Source organism: Elgaria multicarinata, chromosome 3 (assembly GCF_023053635.1).
Source record: "Elgaria multicarinata webbii isolate HBS135686 ecotype San Diego chromosome 3, rElgMul1.1.pri, whole genome shotgun sequence".
NCBI classification, from domain to species: domain Eukaryota; kingdom Metazoa; phylum Chordata; class Lepidosauria; order Squamata; family Anguidae; genus Elgaria; species Elgaria multicarinata.
This window is the reverse complement of record NC_086173.1, coordinates 163952583-163970867: the sequence shown is the minus strand read 5'-3', so window position 1 is coordinate 163970867 and position 18285 is coordinate 163952583. Positions and strand designations below refer to the sequence as shown.

Sequence of the window (18285 nt, the reverse complement as noted above, 5' to 3'; positions counted from 1 at the left end):
CTGCTCAATGCAGGAATCCACCCTAAAGCATCCCTGACAGATGGTTGTCCAGCTGCCTCTTGAAAGCCTCTAGTGTGGGAGAGCCCACAACCTCCCTAGGTAACTGGTTCCATTGTCTTACTGCTCTAACAGTCAGGAAGTTTTTCCTGATGTACAGCCGGAATCTGGCTTCCTGTAATGAGCCTGGGTCTGCTTTTTGGCTCATCATTTGTAAAGTTGTTATAGTGGTATTAAATGTATGTGCATTTTGCTTGTTTTGGTGGTTTTTAATTTTTGTATATTGTTTTTAAGTGTTTTTATCTTATGTGAACCGCTCAGAGAGCTTCGGCTATGGGGCGGTATACAAATGCAATGAAATAAAATAAATAAATAAAAACGCAATGGTTGAGTAGAGTTTTCCCACTGTGTAGAGAAACGTGTTGTCTGAACTGAGCCTCTTTAATTCATTAAATGTTAGCATAGGTGGAACAAAAAGCAGAGAGGGGAGCCCCTCATTGTAGAGTGGGTCCATGACCATAAAGGGGGGGGCTCTCTTTGGAGGTGGTGGGAGGGTCTAGGAGGGGGCTTCCCTCTGGGCTGGGCCTTGTCTTTCATGGGTTGAGGTATGACAGTGCTAATTTCCCTCCCCCTATCTAATGGATGGGAACATCAAATTGCTTCTCCGATATGCAAGTGTCTTCCTTCTTTGCACTCATGTTGTGTTTGTCTTTTTCTTTCAGCCAGGGATGTGTGGGAGAAAACAAATGAAGGAGCACACTTGCTTGTAAATCAATGCTGGGGGACCACTGTAAAACCCACACAGTAGAGAAATGATATCAGTGCCTTGAGTGTGGAAAGCGTTTCAGGCAGAGTACAGCATTTCTCTCCCATCGTAGAAGAAACGCAGGGAAGAAACCATTTAACTGTTTCTTTTAAACCATTTAACTGTCTAAAGCATTTAGACAGAAGTGGGCATTTACTCTTCATCAAAGAATACATTCAGGGGAGAAACCATTTAAATGCCTGGAGTGCGGAAAGAATTTCTTCTGGAAAGAGTTTTGCATCACGTCGGCAAATTCACACAGGAGACAAAGCATTTGAATGTTTTCAGTGTGTTAAGAGCTTCAGTTGCCCGACGGATAACCTTGGTTGTCATCAGCTAATTCACAGAGAAGACAAGCCATTTATATGACTGGAGTGTGGAAAGAGCTTCAGCCTGAAGTATGACCTTGCTAATCATCGAAGAATTCACACAGGGGAGAAATCATTTGAATGTTTGCAGTGTGGAAGGAGTTTTAGCCTCAGAAAAACATTAATTCCTCACCTGGCAACTCACACAGCAGAGAAACCTTTTAGATGCCTGGAGTGTGGAAAAAGTTTCAGGCTGAATGGTGCCTTTACAGCACAGAAAATGATTCACATTAAGGGGAAAGTATATGAATGCTCGAAGTGTGGAAAGAGCTTCAATTGCCAGTCTGCCCTTAACTGCCATCAACGAACTCATACAGGGGAGAAACCATATCAATGCTTGGAGTGTGGAAAGAGCTTCAGTCTGAAAGAGACTCTGACATTACATCAAACCACCCACACAGGGAAGAAACCATTTAAGTGCTTGGAGTGTGGAAAGAATTTTAGTCGGAAGGCCTACCTTTCTTTACATCAAAGAACTCACACAGGGCAGAAGCCATTTAAATGCTTGGAGTGTGGGAAGGGATTCTGCCAGAGAAGTGCCCTGAACTGCCATCAAAGAACTCACACAGGGGAAAAACCATTTAAATGCATGGAGTGTGGAAAGAGCTTCAGTCGGAGGGAGCATGTTTTGTCACATCAAACTACTCACACGGGGGAAAAACCGTTTAAATGCTTGGAGTGTGGAAAGACTTTCCGAGGGAAGGCATACTTTTCTTTCCACCAAAGAACTCACAAAGGGCAGACACCGTTTCAATGCTTGGAGTGTGAAAAGGGGTTCTCGCGGAGAAGTGCCCTTATGCACCATCAAAAAACTCACACAGGGGAAAAACCATTTAAATGCTTGGAGTGTGGGAAGTGCTTCCGTCTCAGGGCACACGTTTTGTCCCATCAAAAAACTCACACAGGGGAAAAACCGTTTCAATGCTTGGAATGCGGAAAGAATTTCACTCGGAAGGCATACCTTTCTTTACATCAGAGAACTCACACAGGGGAAAAACCATTTAAATGCTTGGAGTGCGGAAAGCAATTCTCCCAGAAAAGTTCCCTTACTTGCCATCAAAGGACTCACACGGGAGAAAAACCATTTAAATGCGTGGTGTGTGGAAAGTGCTTCAGTCGAAGGGACGCCCTTACTTCACATCAGAGAAGACCTCACACAGAGACCTCTTTGGAAGATGAGGAGTCAGATACCTCAGAAGAATCCTCTTCTGCTGCAGACCTTGAGCAAGATGAGGCATCCTGTGACAGCGACGCCTCGTCTGACGTTCCCAGCAAACCATTCAATCCTGTTGCGAGCCCAGCCGTGATTCCGGACTCTCCTCCCACCACCCAAGGAACTACAGAGCACCAATGGCAATGTATCAGGTGGGATACTCAGAATCATGATGGTAGTGCCTACCTGACTCCCAGACTACCCTTTTGCCCGGAAAATGCAAATGAGTAAGGGTCTCTCCAGGAGGAGGGCTCTATTTATATGGCTGACTCAGATGCAGCTGGTGATCCGTAGTCAGCCATAATATATGCTCTCCGTATTGCCCAGACTTTTCCTTGGTTGGCAGCTCTCCTAGAGCTATTGGACAACACTTACACTCTTGATACAGGAATATAGGAGAAATACATTTTAGTGTCTGGGGTTTAAACGGAGCCTGAGAGCACATCTTACTTTACATCAAAGAAGCCTCACAGTACTAATTATTTCAATACTCATGGATGATTACATTAACAATTCCCCAGTGTCCCAACACTGTTTCTTTTTAAGGATGTACATTTGTCAAACGATGTGTACAAAATATTATCTCCCAACTGTGTTGACAAAACATTTTATAATTTAATGGAATTGGGGGACTTGGTTTTGACGGATTCGATCTTCCCTTTAGAGCTCCCTGAACCCCCGTAAATATTCTTTAGATGATCCTGTAGCGCAGCATGTGAAGCGATGCAGGGGGCTGCAGAAGGAAGGGGAAATTTGCAAAAAAAAGTCACACACACACACACACACACATGCTTTCCAATTATGGAAGCCTCTCCTGTATTAATGGAGAAACCTGGAGAATATGGAAATTTATGGGGATAGGTGATAGTGAGCCCAATGCATTTTTCTGTCTGTAGCGAAAGACAAAAAGGCACCCCTTTCTTTCCATGAACAATCATCGAGCAAACTGGCAGTTGAATCTTAGTTTGACACTCAGTGCTCTGTTTTGTCATCTTTTGTGTGTGTGTTGGGAAAAGTCCCCCCCTTCCACGAATATCCTTGAAAAAGATTCAACTTCTAATTAAAGCGGGTGGTTTGTCTTTCCAGATCGTGTTTAATCCATCGGGCCTATTTGTTGAAGTGTACTAAATTTTGGACTTTTCACTTAGATCTGGTTTTTGCCTTGGTCAGTTTTGGAATCTTCTAATGTGGATCCTCCTCTCTTTAAATGGACGGCGTTAGGTTAGACACAGCTCTCGAGACTTCTGAATCAGGTGAGGCTGTGCATGTCCTGGATTAGTGCCGACACTCAGCAATGGGCTGGATGAGGGCTAACAAACTGAAGCTGAATCCCAGCAGGCTGAAAACCTTGTGGATGAGTGGTTCCCGAGTCTGGGAGAGAGGCTCATTGCCTCTTCTGGATGGGCTTGCTCTCCCTTTGAAAGATCTGGTTCGTAGCCGGGGGAAGCGCTTAGTTCAATCACTGCCGCTGGAGGTTCTGGTGACAATAGTAGCTGAGAGTACCTTTTACCAGCTTCAGCTGGTTCATCAACTATGCCTTCTCCTTAGCAGGAATAGCTTGGCCACAGCACAGCAGTACTGGCACTAGTCATCTCAAGACTGGATTACTGCACTGTGCTCAGTGTGGGGCTTCCCTTATGGCTGCTTTGGAAGCTGGAGCTATTGCAGACCTCAGCAGCTCGGCTGATGTCAGGAACTGCTCCTTTTCAGCATGCGACTCCTTTGCTGAGGGAATTGCACTGGCTGCCTATTTGCTACCAGGCCAGGTTTAAGGCTTTTGTACTAGTGTATAAAGCACTTAAGAACTTGGAAACAGGATACCTGCAAGAGCACCATGTCTCCTATCAACCTGCCTGGTCACTGAGGTCATCAGAGGGCATGCTCTGGGTGATTCCACAAGGACTTAGTTTGGAATCCACCCAGGGAAGAGCCGCCTCTGTGGTGGCCCCCTTTCTATGGAATTCCCTGCCTCCGGAGGTCAGACAGGTGCCACACTATTGTTTCTGGCACCTCCTGAAATCATCCTTCTTTCAAGAAGCCTTCCTTAACTGACTAGCCATGGTTTTTATTGGTATTCTGTTTTTTGGGGGGAGGGGGTTGGTTTAATTAACCGTTTTGATTATGGAGTATTATTCTTTTATCTTATTTTTTTAAATCTTCTATTGTTCACCGCTCTGTAATCTGTGTAGATGTGGATCGGGAACTAAAGGTTGTAAATAAACTAAAAAATAATACCTAAATGGTGAATAAATATTATACGTAGGGTCTTAAAGAGGAATGGAATAGGGAACTGGATTGTCCCGTTTTAAGACAATCCATGGATCGTCACTTTAGCATCAGAAGCGACCGTGTTCTAAGATTCTGTTGTATTTTGCAAAAAGTCTTCTTCTGTGTGAATTAGACCCAGCAACATATCTTAAAAAGGGGGTTGTCTAAGTCATCTAACTGCTGGAGGTGTAACACAGCCATGGCTTGGCAATGCCCAATAGTTGTCTCTTTCTTGGAGAAAGTTTTGGGTGGCTTTAAACAGGGTTAGACAAATTCCTGGGGGAGAAGGCTATTCATGAGTACCAGCCCTGATGGCTCCATACTACCACCAGTATCAGGGCAGTATGCCTGTGTACATCAGTTGCTGGGGAACATGGGTGGGAGGGTGCTGTTGCACTGTGTCCTACTTCTGGGTTTGCCGTTGTGTCAACCGAATGCTGGACTTGAGGGACCCTTGGTTCTATACAGGTAGAAATTCTCAGAGCAAACACCTCTCTTAACAGGAACGCCGCAAAAAATTACGATTATTCAAGAAGTATTGTTACTCTTCCTTTTGAATTATAACGACGTGTATCTGTATTCAGCTCCTGAAGGATTATATATCCGAAACGTTGAGCTTTTTAGATTCGTCATTATAGATACACGCTTTTCATAGCACCAGTGTACATCTCCCCCTTTTTTCGTCTATACAGATAAACCTTGTATTGCAACAGTCTACTGATGTAAAATGGCCTCTTAAAATGTCTACCTGCTTCCTGGAAGTCAACGCATGGTCTCCACACCCTTATAATCCTCACCTCCTATAGTGTGATGGATTGAGGACCTCACAAGGCTTTCAACATTTGAGCAGCTGGTATATAGATACTACTTGCAAATGCATACTTATATGGAGATTTGGTCTTCTGCTGACGATCATGTATACGTTTTAGCTCTATTTTCATTATATGTCTATGTGTATTTCATATGCGTGAGTTGAAATCGATATATTCAATTTATGTAGCAACATTTCTTTTTCTTTGGTTTTGCTGACATTTCTCAATAAAATGTAATTAACAACAACAACAACTCTGGCAGTGGGATGACATTCTCCTCAGCACTTGAGGGCATCAGGTTGGATCAAGGGATGCAGGCCAGGCCAGGCGGCCCATAGAGCGCTGTCCTCCCAAGACACTGATGGTGCTATGTGAATAAATTAATAATAATAATAATAATAATAATAATAATAATGATAATAGGGAATGAGCAGGGGCTCAAGTGGAATGGGAAGTGAGTGTATCAGGCATAGAATCCGAATAGTAGAGTTGGAAGGGGCCTACAAGGCCATCGAGTCCAACCCCCTGCTCAATGCAGGAATCCACCCTAAAGCATCCCCGACAGATGGCTGTCCAGCTGCCTCTTGAAGGCCTCTAGTGTGGGAAAACTCACAACCTCCCTAGGTCATTGGTTCCATTGTCATACTGCTCTACCAGTCAGGAAGTTTTTCCTGATGTCCAGCAGGAATCTGGCTTCCTGTAATTGCACAAATAAAGCCTCGTCTGGAATCACTCTGGATCTGAAGTGTGGCAGGTGCCATCTTTCAGTCCAAGAGAAAAGCCAGGTTCAAGTGGTCACCAGAATCTCCAGGTAGGTGGGTGCAGAGTGAGCACTGATCCCTTTTTCCTTTCAGAGCTGGGAGCTGGCCAGTAGAGCCAGGGCTGAGCATAAATAGCACCCACCCAGGGGACTTATGGGGCGTGATGCAGGTGTGATGTCCAGCGAGACCAACTTTGCTCAAAAGCTTGATTCAGCCATTGTGCTACAGTTTACAGAAGCCAAATTTTGACCAGCCACATCCCTTATTTTAGAATATCCATTATTTTGATATTTGTATGTAATAAAGAAAAGTTATAAATAAAAAAGGTATTCAGCTGACCTCTTACAGCATTATTATCATATTATTTATATAACGCATGCAGCATTTAAAGTATTTAAAATGCTAACTGCTCAATATCTCAAAATAAAGCTGACATCAAAATGGAACTTGAAAAAAGGAGCATACTTTAAAGCTAATTGAAGGAATGGTCTTTTTTGTAGTTCGTACCCAAACAACCCATAGAACTTTGAAAGAAAAGTTACAGACACTTGCTTTTTTCCACCTTAGCCCTCTACAGACAACACATTTTTTAAAAACCCACAGTCACTGAACTCAGCTTGGTGCCCACCTCAGCCCAGTGCCCCAGGCGAACATTCAGCTCACCCACCCCTAAGGCTGGTCCTTAGTGGAGCTCAGTGCGCTGAGCTCCCAGCCTGGACAGTGAACTGCCCTCTTTGAGACAGAGTGGCCACCCAGCCACCTTGCGTGTGAAACTAACCCCGCAATCGTATATACATCCAAGAATCTGCCTTGTGGAAAGGACCCATTGGCCCCGTTCAGACAACACGCTAAACCAAGCTGCTTAACCACAAAATGACTTTGGCATTCTGTTAACCAAGCAAAGGAAGGATTATCGGGGCTGATGGGATCTTTTAAAAACACCACCATCTAAACCCTAACCTTATTAAACCTTAAGGGCCACACAATTGCTTTGGGGTTAATGGTGATCTTTCAGGCTGGGGATGATTGTCTCTCTCTGCTCCCAATTCCCGCTGGCAGCTGTTAACGTAAATGGAAGCCTTTGGGAATTGAATTTCTCTTAAGAAAGTGTAAAACGTACAATAATTTATTTATTGCATATTTATACTCCCCAACAGCCTAGGCTCTCTGGGCAGTTTACAACTAGAACCATAAAATCCAATTTAAAACTTTAAAACAACATAAAACCAGAATTGTGACCTATCATGAGGTAAAGTAAGATGGGTCACCTGACATCGCAGGTTTGGGACAGTTTTTGGACACCAGTTGTCAGGTACAACATTCATAAACCCTAGCCAGTGTGGTGTAGTGGCTAAAGTGTGAGACCTGGAGTCAGGAGATCCGGGTTCTATTCCTCATTCGGCCATGGAAGCCCACTGGGTGACTTTGGGCCAGTCACAGACTCAGCCCAACCTACCTCACGGGGTTGTTGTGTGGATAACATGGAGAGGATTATGTATGCTGCCTTGGGTTCCTTGGAGGAAGAAAAGCGGGATATAAATGAATCATAGAACAGCAGAGTTGGAAGGGGCCTACAAGGCCATCCTGCTCAATGCAGGAATCCACCCTAAAGCATCCCTGACAGATGGTTGCCCAAATGCAATTATAAAGAATAATAAATAAATAGCCAGCATGGCCAACAGTTACTTAGGGTAACCATATGGCAAGGAGGTCAGGGCTCCTGTATCTTTAACACTTGTGAGAAAGGGAATTTCGCCAGTTTTTATTATTTGTTTTATTGTCCCCCATGTTGGTTGGCCTTTCTCCTCCCTGTTTGTTTGTTACTGTGATTTTAGAATGTAAGCCATATGGCAGGGTGTTTTGTATTTTGTTTTATTTTGTTCTGTACAGCACCATGAAAATTGATGGCGCTATATAAATAAATATTATTAATAATAACAATAATAACAGGTGAAATGCATGCAAAGACATGCAAATACCACCTGGTGAAATTCCCTTTTCAATGCAACTGTTAAAGATACAGGAGCCCTGGTCACCTTACATTTACTCTGAGCTGCAACAAAAAGTTGCAGTGTGGTTGTGCTCCTGGTCACTTTTCTAGACAGGAGTGTGGTAGAGGGAAAAAGCACCACTGTGAACAGGTGATAGACGAGAGACAGGTGCTATGTATAACATCTTTAATGGTTCTTTTTGTATCAAAGGCTCAGCGTTTCGGATTAAAACAAAACCCTTCTTCAGGAGCTGACACCAGACAGTGGTGTAAAACAATCTGTTCTTGTATATTAGAAAATCTTGAGCTTTTCTTTCTCCAAGGCGTTCTGTGAACGAACTGCGCTGTGCCGAAGGTCCTCCCAAGGGTTAAATGAACCGAAGTTTGGTTCCTAGAGAGGCAGGAAGTTCCACGATTGGGAAGGGGGGGAGGTCCTCGGAGGTGCCTCGCCTTTGTCTTCCGGCGAGGGAAACCGACCTGGGGAGGCTTCCCTGCGAGGAGTGGGCGGAAGCTGGTCCGTTGTGGGGGGCTGGGGCAGAGAGGTAAGGGGGCTGCGTTGCAGGGGCGGAAGAGTAGGAGGGAGGCGCCGGTATTTTGCTTTGGGTGGGGGAGGATTGGGTGGGGGGGAAAGGTAATAAATCTATCTATCTATCTAATCTATCTATCTGACCCCAGAATAGCTGTTTTACAAGGATATTATCTGTTTTTGTTTGCATTTTATGCTTTTTATGGGCTTAAATTTTGTATATTTGTAATTAATGTTCACTGTTTTTAAATTTTGTAAACCGCCCAGAGAGCTTCGGCTATGGGGCTGTATATAAATGTAAATAATAATAACAACAACAACAACAATAATAATGTAGGGTGACCATATGAAAAGGAGGACAGGGCTCCTGTATCTTTAATAGTTGCATAGAAAAAGGAATTTCAGCAGGTGTCATTTGTATATATGGGGAACCTGGAGAAATTCCCTCTTCATCGCCACAGTTAAAGCTGCAGGAGCTATACTAGAGTGACCAGCTTTAAAAGAGGGCAGGGCACCTGCAGCTTTAATTGTTGTGATGAAGAGAAATTTCACCAGGCTCTCCATATATACAAACGACACCTGCTGAAATTCCCTTTTCAGTACAACTGTTAAAGATACAGGAGCCCTGTCCTCCTTTTCATATGGTCACCCTAAATAATGTGATGGCACTGCAGTCAGTGTTTCCAGTTGGTTCAACCACCTTTGCATCTTGTACTAAGTGCAGGGTGACGCCCTTTAGGATTAAATCCAGGCTCGTCTCCCCTCTGGTCAGTTCTAGGGCAGAGTCGTTTAGGGCATCCAGAAAGTTAACCTCTTTGTCGTGACCGACTGAATCAATCCACATTCCACTGTGGGGGTAATCGAAGTCACCCATTATTACATCACTTTCCCATCTGGAGGCCTCCCGGGTTTATTTTTCCATCTCAAGAACATTCTGGTCTGGGAGACAGCAGCATGTTCCTTGTACTAAATTAGTTTTGGAGCCCAGTGCTGTCACCCATGGTGCTTCTGAGGAAGAGTCTAAACCTTTTAAGGTTTTCTACTTTGCTCATAGAATAGTAGAGTTGGAAGGGAAGGCATTAAGGCCATCAAATCCAATCCTCTGCTCAATGCAGGAATCCACCTTCAAGCATCCCTGACAGGTGGTTGTCCAGCTGCCTCTTGAAGGCCTCTAGTGTGGGAGAGCCCACAACCTCCCTAGGTAACTGGTTCTATTGTCGTACTGCTCTTAACAGTCAGGAAGTTTTTCCTGATGTCCAGCTGGAATCTGGCTTCCTTTAACTTGAGCCCGTTATTCCGTGTCCTGCACTCTGGGAGGATCGAGAAGAGATCCTGGCCCTCCTCTGTGTGACAACCTTTGAAGTATTTGAGAAGTGCCATCATGTCTCCCCTCAATCTTCTCTTCTCCAGGCTAAACATGCCCAGTTCTTTCAGTCTCTCCTCATAGGGCTTTGTTTCCAGACCCCTGATCATCCTGGTTGCCCTCCTCTGAACACGCTGCTCCAGCTTGTCTGCGTCCTTCTTGAATTGTGGAGCCCAGAACTGGACGCAGTACTCTAGATGAGGCCCAACCAGGGCTGAATAGAGGGGAACCAGTACCTCACGCGATTTAGAAGTTATCCCAATATATGTGCGGAAATGGAATACCTATCGTTCTGCCTGATCCCAGGGCTGCAGGCAAGAATTCTCAGACATCGTTTGTGCATGGAATAATGACTGCATGTTATTATTATTATTATTATTTATTTATATAGCACCATCAGTGTACATGGTGCTGTACAGAGTAAAGCAGTAAATAGCAAGACCCTGCCGCATAGGCTTACAATCGAATAAAATCATAGTAAAACAATAAGGAGGGGAAGAGAATGCAAACAGGTACAGGGTAGGGTAAGCAGGCACAGGGTAGGGTAAAACTAACAGTAGAAAGTAACAGTAGAAGTCTGCACAACATCAAGTTTTTCATGTGACCCTCAGCTGTTGTACACTTATGCACGGCTCCTTGTAGGGGGCAGCAGCAAGACCCCCCATATCATACCTGCTTCATGCCCCATAAACCTTCAGGGTGGCCCTGCAAAGCTGACCACGGGGGTGGAGTAGGGGGTGGGCAGGGGCCACCAAAGGCACTCCAGCCAGGGCGCTGTTTATCCCAGTGCTGGCCCTGGCTCAGGACTCAGAATTATGGAAGTTCCCCTCTAGAAATTTCTCCTTGGGAGGATTTGTGCAAGCTGCCCTGAATTTCATTGCATGGATGTTGCAGCAGCCTTACTGTAATGAAATGAATGCAGCCTTAGAAAGTCTTTTGATTTAATCTCCAATGGGCGGAGCATCTCCTTAATCTGTGCTTCCTGTCAGGGATGCTTTAGGGTGGATTCCTGCATTGAGCAGGGGGTTGGACTCGATGGCCTTGTAGGTCCCTTCCAACTCTGCTATTCTATGATTCTATGATTCTATGACCTCAGCTAAATTGAAGTAGAAGTTGCCTGTTTGAATGTCACCTTAAACTTTCTTATTTTTCATGCCTGCTTTCCCAATGGGGAATAATAATGTACAACGTTTAAAATGAACTCAGCCTTCCTAGTTTCTCCTAAATTCTCCTTGGAGTCATTGCTCCTGATCTTACTTGCAGAGATAAAAATGGATGTTCAGGGGTCTGGAAACAAAGCCCTATGAAGAGAGACTGAAAGAACTGGGCATGTTTAGCCTGGAGAAGAGAAGATTGAGGGGAGACATGAGAGCACTCTTCAAAGACTTCAAAGGTTGTCACACAGAGGAGGGCCAGGATCTCTTCTCGATCCTCCCAGAGTGCAGGACACGGAATAACGGGCTCAAGTTACAGGAAGCCAGATTCCAGCTGGACATCAGGAAAAACTTCCTGACTGTTAGAGCAGTACGACAATGGAATCAGTTATCTAGGGAGGTTGTGGGCTCTCCCACACTAGAGGCCTTCAAGAGGCAGCTGGACAACTGTGGTGGGACCTGAAAGGGCAGGTCCCCGTGGTTCACTGAGTGGCGGTCACAGACTCTCAAAACACAATTTCTCTCTCTTTAGAAGGTTTATTATGAGCAGCGCTGCAGGGTGACAGTCTCAGAAGACCTGAGGAACTGCCCAATAATTTCAGGAAAGGCTAACATATTTATAGGGTCAGTTCCCCTCAGATACAATGGCAGAACCTTCCTACCAATCATAATACAGTTCTGCAATACAATAACCAATGAGAAGCAAGGCATTTAGGCATGTACAGAGTGTAACTACTTCTCTGACTAGAAAAACAATACATAAATGGGTATTGCAATAGTTTCAGCAACTAAATCTCCATCTGTTTCCTTTTGCGGTTAGCTTGCCTTGAAAACATCTTACTCCACCCTCTAGCTGCCTATGTTGACACCATCTTGTGACATGATTTCAACATCAGCTAATAGTTGTGAAAGTAGTTGCAGTCTTAAAAATATGTTTTAGTTTCGCAGGAAGCTATGAATCTTATGATTTATAGAGCTAAGGATTTATAGAGCCATTTTCCTATACCTGTGGGCATAGGTAAAAGAACCACCCAGCTTGATTTCCTCGACAACAACCATCTGTCAGGTATACTTTAGGGTGGATTCCTGCATTGAGCAGGGGGTTGGACTTGATGGCCGTATAGGCCCCTTCCAACTGTACTATTCTATGATTCAGTTTAGGGAACTGACGTGTACGTTTCTAATATAGGGGAACATCATATTGCTTCTTTGATTTTCACGTTGCACTCATGTTCTGTTTCTCTTTTTGTTTCAGCCACGGATGTGTGGGAGAAAGCAAACAAAAGAGCAAATCAAATGAAAAGGGCTCACACGCTCATAAATCAAACCTTGATGATCATTGTACAACCCTCATAGCAAAGAAATGGCATAAAAGCCTTGAATGTGGAAAGAGTTTTGGGCAGAATACAGTACTTCTCCCCCATCAAAGAACACAGACAATAGAGAAACGATTTAACTGTTTGGAGCGTGGAAAAGCATTTTGTCAGAAGGGGGAACTTTCCCTCGATCGGAGAATCGGCTCATGGGGGTCGATGTTAAAATGCTTGGCATGTGGAATGAGCTTCAGTGAGAACATAAATCTACTTCTCATCAAAGAACTTACACTGAAGAGAACCCATTTAAATGCCTGAAGTGTGGAAAGTGCTTAACTACTCATCAGATAATGCACACAGAAGGGAACCCATTTAATTGCCTGGACTGTGGAAAGAGCTTCAGACAGAAGGATGGCCTTGTTAGTCATCAAAGCATTCACACAGGAGAGAAACCATTTCAATGTTTGCAGTGCGAAAAGGCCTTCAGACGGAAGGATGGCCTTGCTAGACATCAAGGAACTCACATAGGGGAGAAACCATTTGAATGCTTGGAGTGTGGAAAGAGCTTCAAACGCAAAGAAAACTTTACTGCTCATCAGATAATGCACACAGAACAGAACCCATTTAAATGCCCGGACTGTGGAAAGAACTTCAGCCGAAAGGATGGCCTTGCTAATCATCGAAGAATTCACACAGGGGAGAAACCATTTGAATGTTTGCAGTGTGGAAAGAGCTTCAGTCTCAAGAAAACACTAATTCATCATCTGGCAACTCACACAGAAGAGAAACCTTTTAAATGCCTGGAGTGTGGAAAGAGTTTCAGGCTGAAGGGTGCCTTTACAGCACATAAAATGGTTCACATTAGGGGAAAAGTGTATAAATGCCTGGAGTGTGGAAAGAGCTTCAATTGCCAATCTGCCCTTAATCGCCATCAAAGAACTCACACAGGGGAGAAACCATATCAATGCTTGGTATGCGGGAAGAGATTCTCCCAGAGAAGTGCTCTAAATTCCCATCAAGGAACTCACACAGGGGAAAAACCATTCAAGTGCTTGGAGTGTGGAAAGGGCTTCTGCGATAGAAGTGCCCTTAATCTGCATCAAACCACCCATACAGGAGAAAAACCATTTCAATGCTTGGAGTGTGGAAAGAATTTCTCTCGGAATGAACACCTTTCTGTACATCAAAGAACTCATACAGGGGAGAAACCATTTAAGTGCTTGGAGTGTGGAAAGAATTTCAGCGGGAAGGCTTACCTCTCTGTACATCAAAGAACTCACAGAGGGGAAAAACCATTTAAATGCTTGGAGTGTGGAAAGAGTTTTACTCGGAACGAATACCTTTCTATACATAAAAGAACTCACACAGGGGAGAAACCCTTTAAATGCTTGGAGTGTGGAAAGAATTTCATCCGTAAGGAATACCTTTCTCTACATCAAAGAACTCACACAGGGGAGAAACCGTTTAAATGTGTGGTGTGTGGAAAGTGCTTCAGTCACAGGTCATCGTTTATTTCACATCTAAGAAGACCTCACACAGAGACCTCTTCAGAAGAGGAGGACTCAGATACCTCAGAACAATCTTCTACAGCAGACCAGGAACAAGATGAGTCCTCTGACAGCAATGCCTCGTCTGAGGTTCCCAGCAAATCGTTCAACCCAGTCGCGAGCCCAGCCGTGATTCCAGATTCTCCTCCCAGCATCCACGGCTCTCCAGAGCACAGTTCGCAGTGCATCACATGGGATACTCAGAGCCATGGTGACAGCGCCTACCTGATCCCCAGAGTACCCTTTCGCCCAGGAAATACACATGAGTAAGGGCTTACTCAAGAGAACAGGCCTGCTTATGAAGCAGGCTCAAAGGCAACTGCAGAATCGGGATCGCCCAGAATATATGCTCTCACTGTTCCCCAGACTTTTCTTTTCCATCAAAGAAGACTCACAGTAGAAATGATTTAAACACACATGGGTGAATTATATTAATAACTTGTGCTTCCATACTATGTTTCCTTTTGAGTTCATGTCAAACAACATGTAAAGACTATGATCTCGAATTCTTTCTGTTGAAAGAAGGTTTTATATTTTAGCAGAGTGAGCAACTTGGTTTTGACAAGCCCTGACTTCCATTTATTGCACCACCGGCTCCCCCAAATGTTCCCTAGAATGTTGAGTGGTCCTCTAGCACAGTGTGGATGGGGATCCAGCAGTTGTTTGTAGAAAGGAAGTTTGTAAAAAAAGTCACATCCCCTCCCCTGCTCCGATTTCCATTCACACAAGCTGCTAACGTATTAATAGGGGCAGCTGGAGAAGGTGTAGATATATGAGGGTAGGCTGTAGTCCCACCAGAGGTGTTTCTCTGCCTGAGGAAAAGGACAGGAAGGCGCCATGGGCAATCGTCAACCAAACTGTCAGGTATGCTTTGACGTGGATTCCTGCGTTGAGCAGGGGGTTGGACTTGATGGCCTTAGAGGCCCCTTCCAACTGTACTATTCTATGATTTTATGTTTAGCACTGACACTCAGTGCTCTGTTTTGCAAATCTGAGCTCTGGGTGGTTTGCAAAGGTTAAACTAAAGGTTTAGGAGAGGCCTTTGAAACAAGGAGGGCTTTGTCTTCTCACCTTTAAACTTCCACTACTCCACTTATATACGAATAATAAACAATAAGTAGGATAAAATACAGAATGGTTCAGACTTCGTAATCTCTCCATTACTGGATGGATAGTGGAGGACGCGTGATCCGCTTCTCTCCCTGGCAAAGCAAGTCAAACTTGAATTGCAGTGGTAATCTTTACAACACCAAAACTTTCAGAATTCCAGGCCTGCCGGGAAAAGAGTCCGAGGAGTGAGTGAGTGAACACCACGTAAGATTTCAATGCAAGGTGCCGCTAGAGAGAAATTTTCTGTGGTCATTATCACAGGCAAAGGCATAGGAGTGGTGTGAGGCCAGGCCTTAAGGGAGGAATCCTTCTTGCGGGAGGCGTGGGGAAGGCCAGCAGCAGGTCACAATCAGAAGACCTGTGGGATATCCTTGAAAAGGACACAACTTCCAATTATAGAGGGTGGGTTGGCTTTCGGGATCTTGCCGCGTTCATTGGGCCTATTGTCCTACATTTTGGTCTTTTCACTCATTTTCACTTTGGTCAGTTCTGGAATCTTCTAACGTTGGTCCTCTCTCTAAATGTTTGACATTATTCTTCTGGCAGAAATGAATAGGGTTCTTCTCACATTTATGGCTATTAGTAGATACATGTCTCCTATCATTTCGTGGGACTCGTTTTGTAATGCTACTTTCGTGGCACAACTAGAGAGTGCTGATGATGAGGTTTTGTCATTAAAATTTTTGTGAACCGCCCAGAGAGCTTCGGCTATTGGGCGGTATAAAAATGTAATAAATAAATAAATAAATCAGGTGAAGCTGTGCAAGTCCTGGATCGGTGCCTAGATGGTCTAGATGATGGCCAAAAAGGTGAATTTTGCAAGGTGGAATCCATGTGAGTGAGTGATTCCAGAACCTCGGTCATTGCCTCTTCTGGATGGGTTGTACCCCCTTTGAGAGATCTGGTTCATAGCCTGGGGGAACTTTTAAATCCATCACTAACGCTGGAAGTTCCGGTGGCCATAGCTGCTCTGAGTACCTTTTAGCAGTTTCAGCTGATTGACCAGCTACAGCCACTCCTAGCTAGGGATAGCTTGGCCACAGTAATACAGGCACTAGTTACTGCAAATCTAGATTGCTGCAGTGCACTCTATGTGGGGCTGTCCTTAAGCTTTAGCCTTTAGCTTTCACATTGTATTTTGTAGAATCATAGAATAGAGGTGAGCAGAGTCACTTCTCTTGCCTTGGAGGTTCCTGGGGCTGCATGTTGGGATCATAAAATAGCAGAGTTGGAAGGGGCCTACAAGGCCATTGAGTCCAACCCCCTGCTCAGTGCAGGAATCCACCCTAAAGCATCCCTGACAGAGGGTTGTCCAGCTGTCTCTTGAAGGCCTCTAGTGAGGGAGAGCCCACAACCTCCCTAGGTAACTGGTTCCGTTGTTGTACTGCTCTAACAGTCAGCACGTTTTTCCTGATGTCCAGCCAGAATCTGGCTTCCTGTAACTTAAGCCCATTATTCTGTGTCCTGCACTCTGGGATGATCAAGAGTGTTTAACTTTTGTAAACTGCCCAGAGAGCTTCGGCTATTGGGCAGTATATAAATGTAATAAATAAATAAGAGATCCTGGCCCTCCTCTGTGTGACAGCCTTTTAAGTATTTGAAGAGTGCTATCAAGTCTCCCCTCAATCTTCTCTTCTCCAGGCTAAACATGCCCAGTTCTTTCAGTCTCTCTTCATAGGGCTTTGTTTCCAGACCCCTGGTCATCCTTGTTGCCCTCCTCTGAATCCTGTCCAGCTTGTCTGCATCCTTCTTAAAGTGTGGTGCCCAAAACTGGATGCAGCATTGAAGATGAGGTGTATCCAGTGCCAGGTAGAGGGGAACACATGCGATTTAGAAGCTATACATCCCAAAATATTCATCCCAAAATAGCATAATTCATCCCAAAATAGCATTTGCTCTTTTTTTACAGCCACGTCACACTGTTGGCTCATATTCAGCTTGTGATCTATAACAATTCCAAGATCCTTCTCGCTTGTAGTATTTCTGAGCCAAGTAACACCCATCTTGTAACAGTTCATTTGGTTTCTTTTTCCTAGGTGTAGAACTCTGCATTTAACCCTATTAAATTTCATTCTGTTGTTTTCAGCCCAGCTCTCCAGCCTATCAATATCACTTTGAATGTTGTTTTCCACCCTTCAGGGTATTACCTATCCCTCCCAATTTTGTGTCATCTGCAAATTTGAAGCACTTATTGAGGCTGATCAGTCATATCAATCCACAATCTGGTGTGGTGTAGTGGCTAAGGTGTTGGAAAGAACTGGGTTCTAGTCCCCACTCGGCCATGGAAACCCACAGGGTGACTTTGGGCCAGTCACAGACTCTCAGCCCAACTCCAGGGTGGTTGTTGTGAGGATAACATGGAGAGGAGGAGGAGGATTATGTACACCATCTTGGGTTCCTTGGAGGAAAAAAGGCAGGATATAAATATAATAAATAAATAGTGTGCTGGGCTTGATGCACTCTTAGTCTGATCTAGCACGACCCTTTTAATGTTCGTATTATACAGATAAAACTTATATTGCAGCACTCTTTAATATTTATTGATGTGAATATCCTCTTAAATTATTGACCTGCTTCCTAGAGGTCAACGCATGGTCAGCGCAAATGGCTTCTACACATCCTCTTTAATGCAAAGGATTGAGCACCTAAGAACACTTTCATCATTTGAAGAGACAGTGGTATATAGATGCCACTTGTGAATGCATACTTCTATGGATATTTGGTCTGCTTCTCTTGTAGTTCGTGTATGTTTTAGCCCTATTTTTGTTATATATGTATGCGCGTTTCATATATGTGCGTTGAACTTGATTTTCAAATCTATGTAGTGACTTTTTTTCTTTTCCTTTTCTTTTATTGACATTTTACAATAAAATGTAATTAAAAGCAACCACACTGGCAGTAGGGTAGCGTTCTCCACAGCACTTGACGGCATCAGGTTAGATTAAGGGGTGCAGTTCAGGCCATGAGGCCCATACAGCTCTGTCCCCCAAGGAAGAGGAATGAGTGGCGGCTCAAGAAGAATGGGGTATGTGCCTTTTCGCTGGGCGGGGGGAGAAGG

The 18285-nt window shown here is 44.3% G+C and overlaps 3 protein-coding genes across 3 annotated transcripts in view; all 3 read left to right on the top strand.

Annotated features, from left to right (window-relative positions):
* LOC134396485 (zinc finger protein 665-like) overlaps nucleotides 1–5716 on the top strand; it is a 38242-nt gene extending 32526 nt beyond the window's left edge. Inside the window, exon 4 of the mRNA XM_063123008.1 lies at nucleotides 3637–5716. The gene's annotated coding sequence lies outside the window, so the exon portion shown is untranslated. The remainder of the gene's footprint in view (nucleotides 1–3636) is intronic.
* LOC134396384 (zinc finger protein OZF-like) overlaps nucleotides 1–18285 on the top strand; it is a 253426-nt gene that overhangs the window by 9653 nt on the left and 225488 nt on the right. The window lies entirely within an intron of this gene.
* On the top strand, nucleotides 937–18113 carry LOC134395726 (zinc finger protein 850-like). The gene is made up of 3 exons (XM_063121887.1): nucleotides 937–2610; nucleotides 3605–3636; nucleotides 12829–18113. The coding sequence occupies exons 1-3, from the start codon at nucleotides 1391–1393 to the stop codon at nucleotides 14385–14387; spliced, it is 2811 nt and encodes a 936-aa protein (XP_062977957.1). The 5' UTR covers nucleotides 937–1390; the 3' UTR covers nucleotides 14388–18113.

Excerpts from the sequence above, each read along its gene's own strand:
- LOC134395726 (XM_063121887.1), top strand. The coding sequence starts at position 1,391 with ATGATTCACATTAAGGGGAAAGTATATGAATGCTCGAAGTGTGGAAAG. Across the intron at positions 2,611-3,604 it reads TGCCCGGAAAATGCAAATGA|GTTAGACACAGCTCTCGAGA; the intron begins GTAAGGGTCTCT and ends GGACGGCGTTAG. Across the intron at positions 3,637-12,828 it reads TCTCGAGACTTCTGAATCAG|AACATAAATCTACTTCTCAT; the intron begins GTGAGGCTGTGC and ends AGCTTCAGTGAG.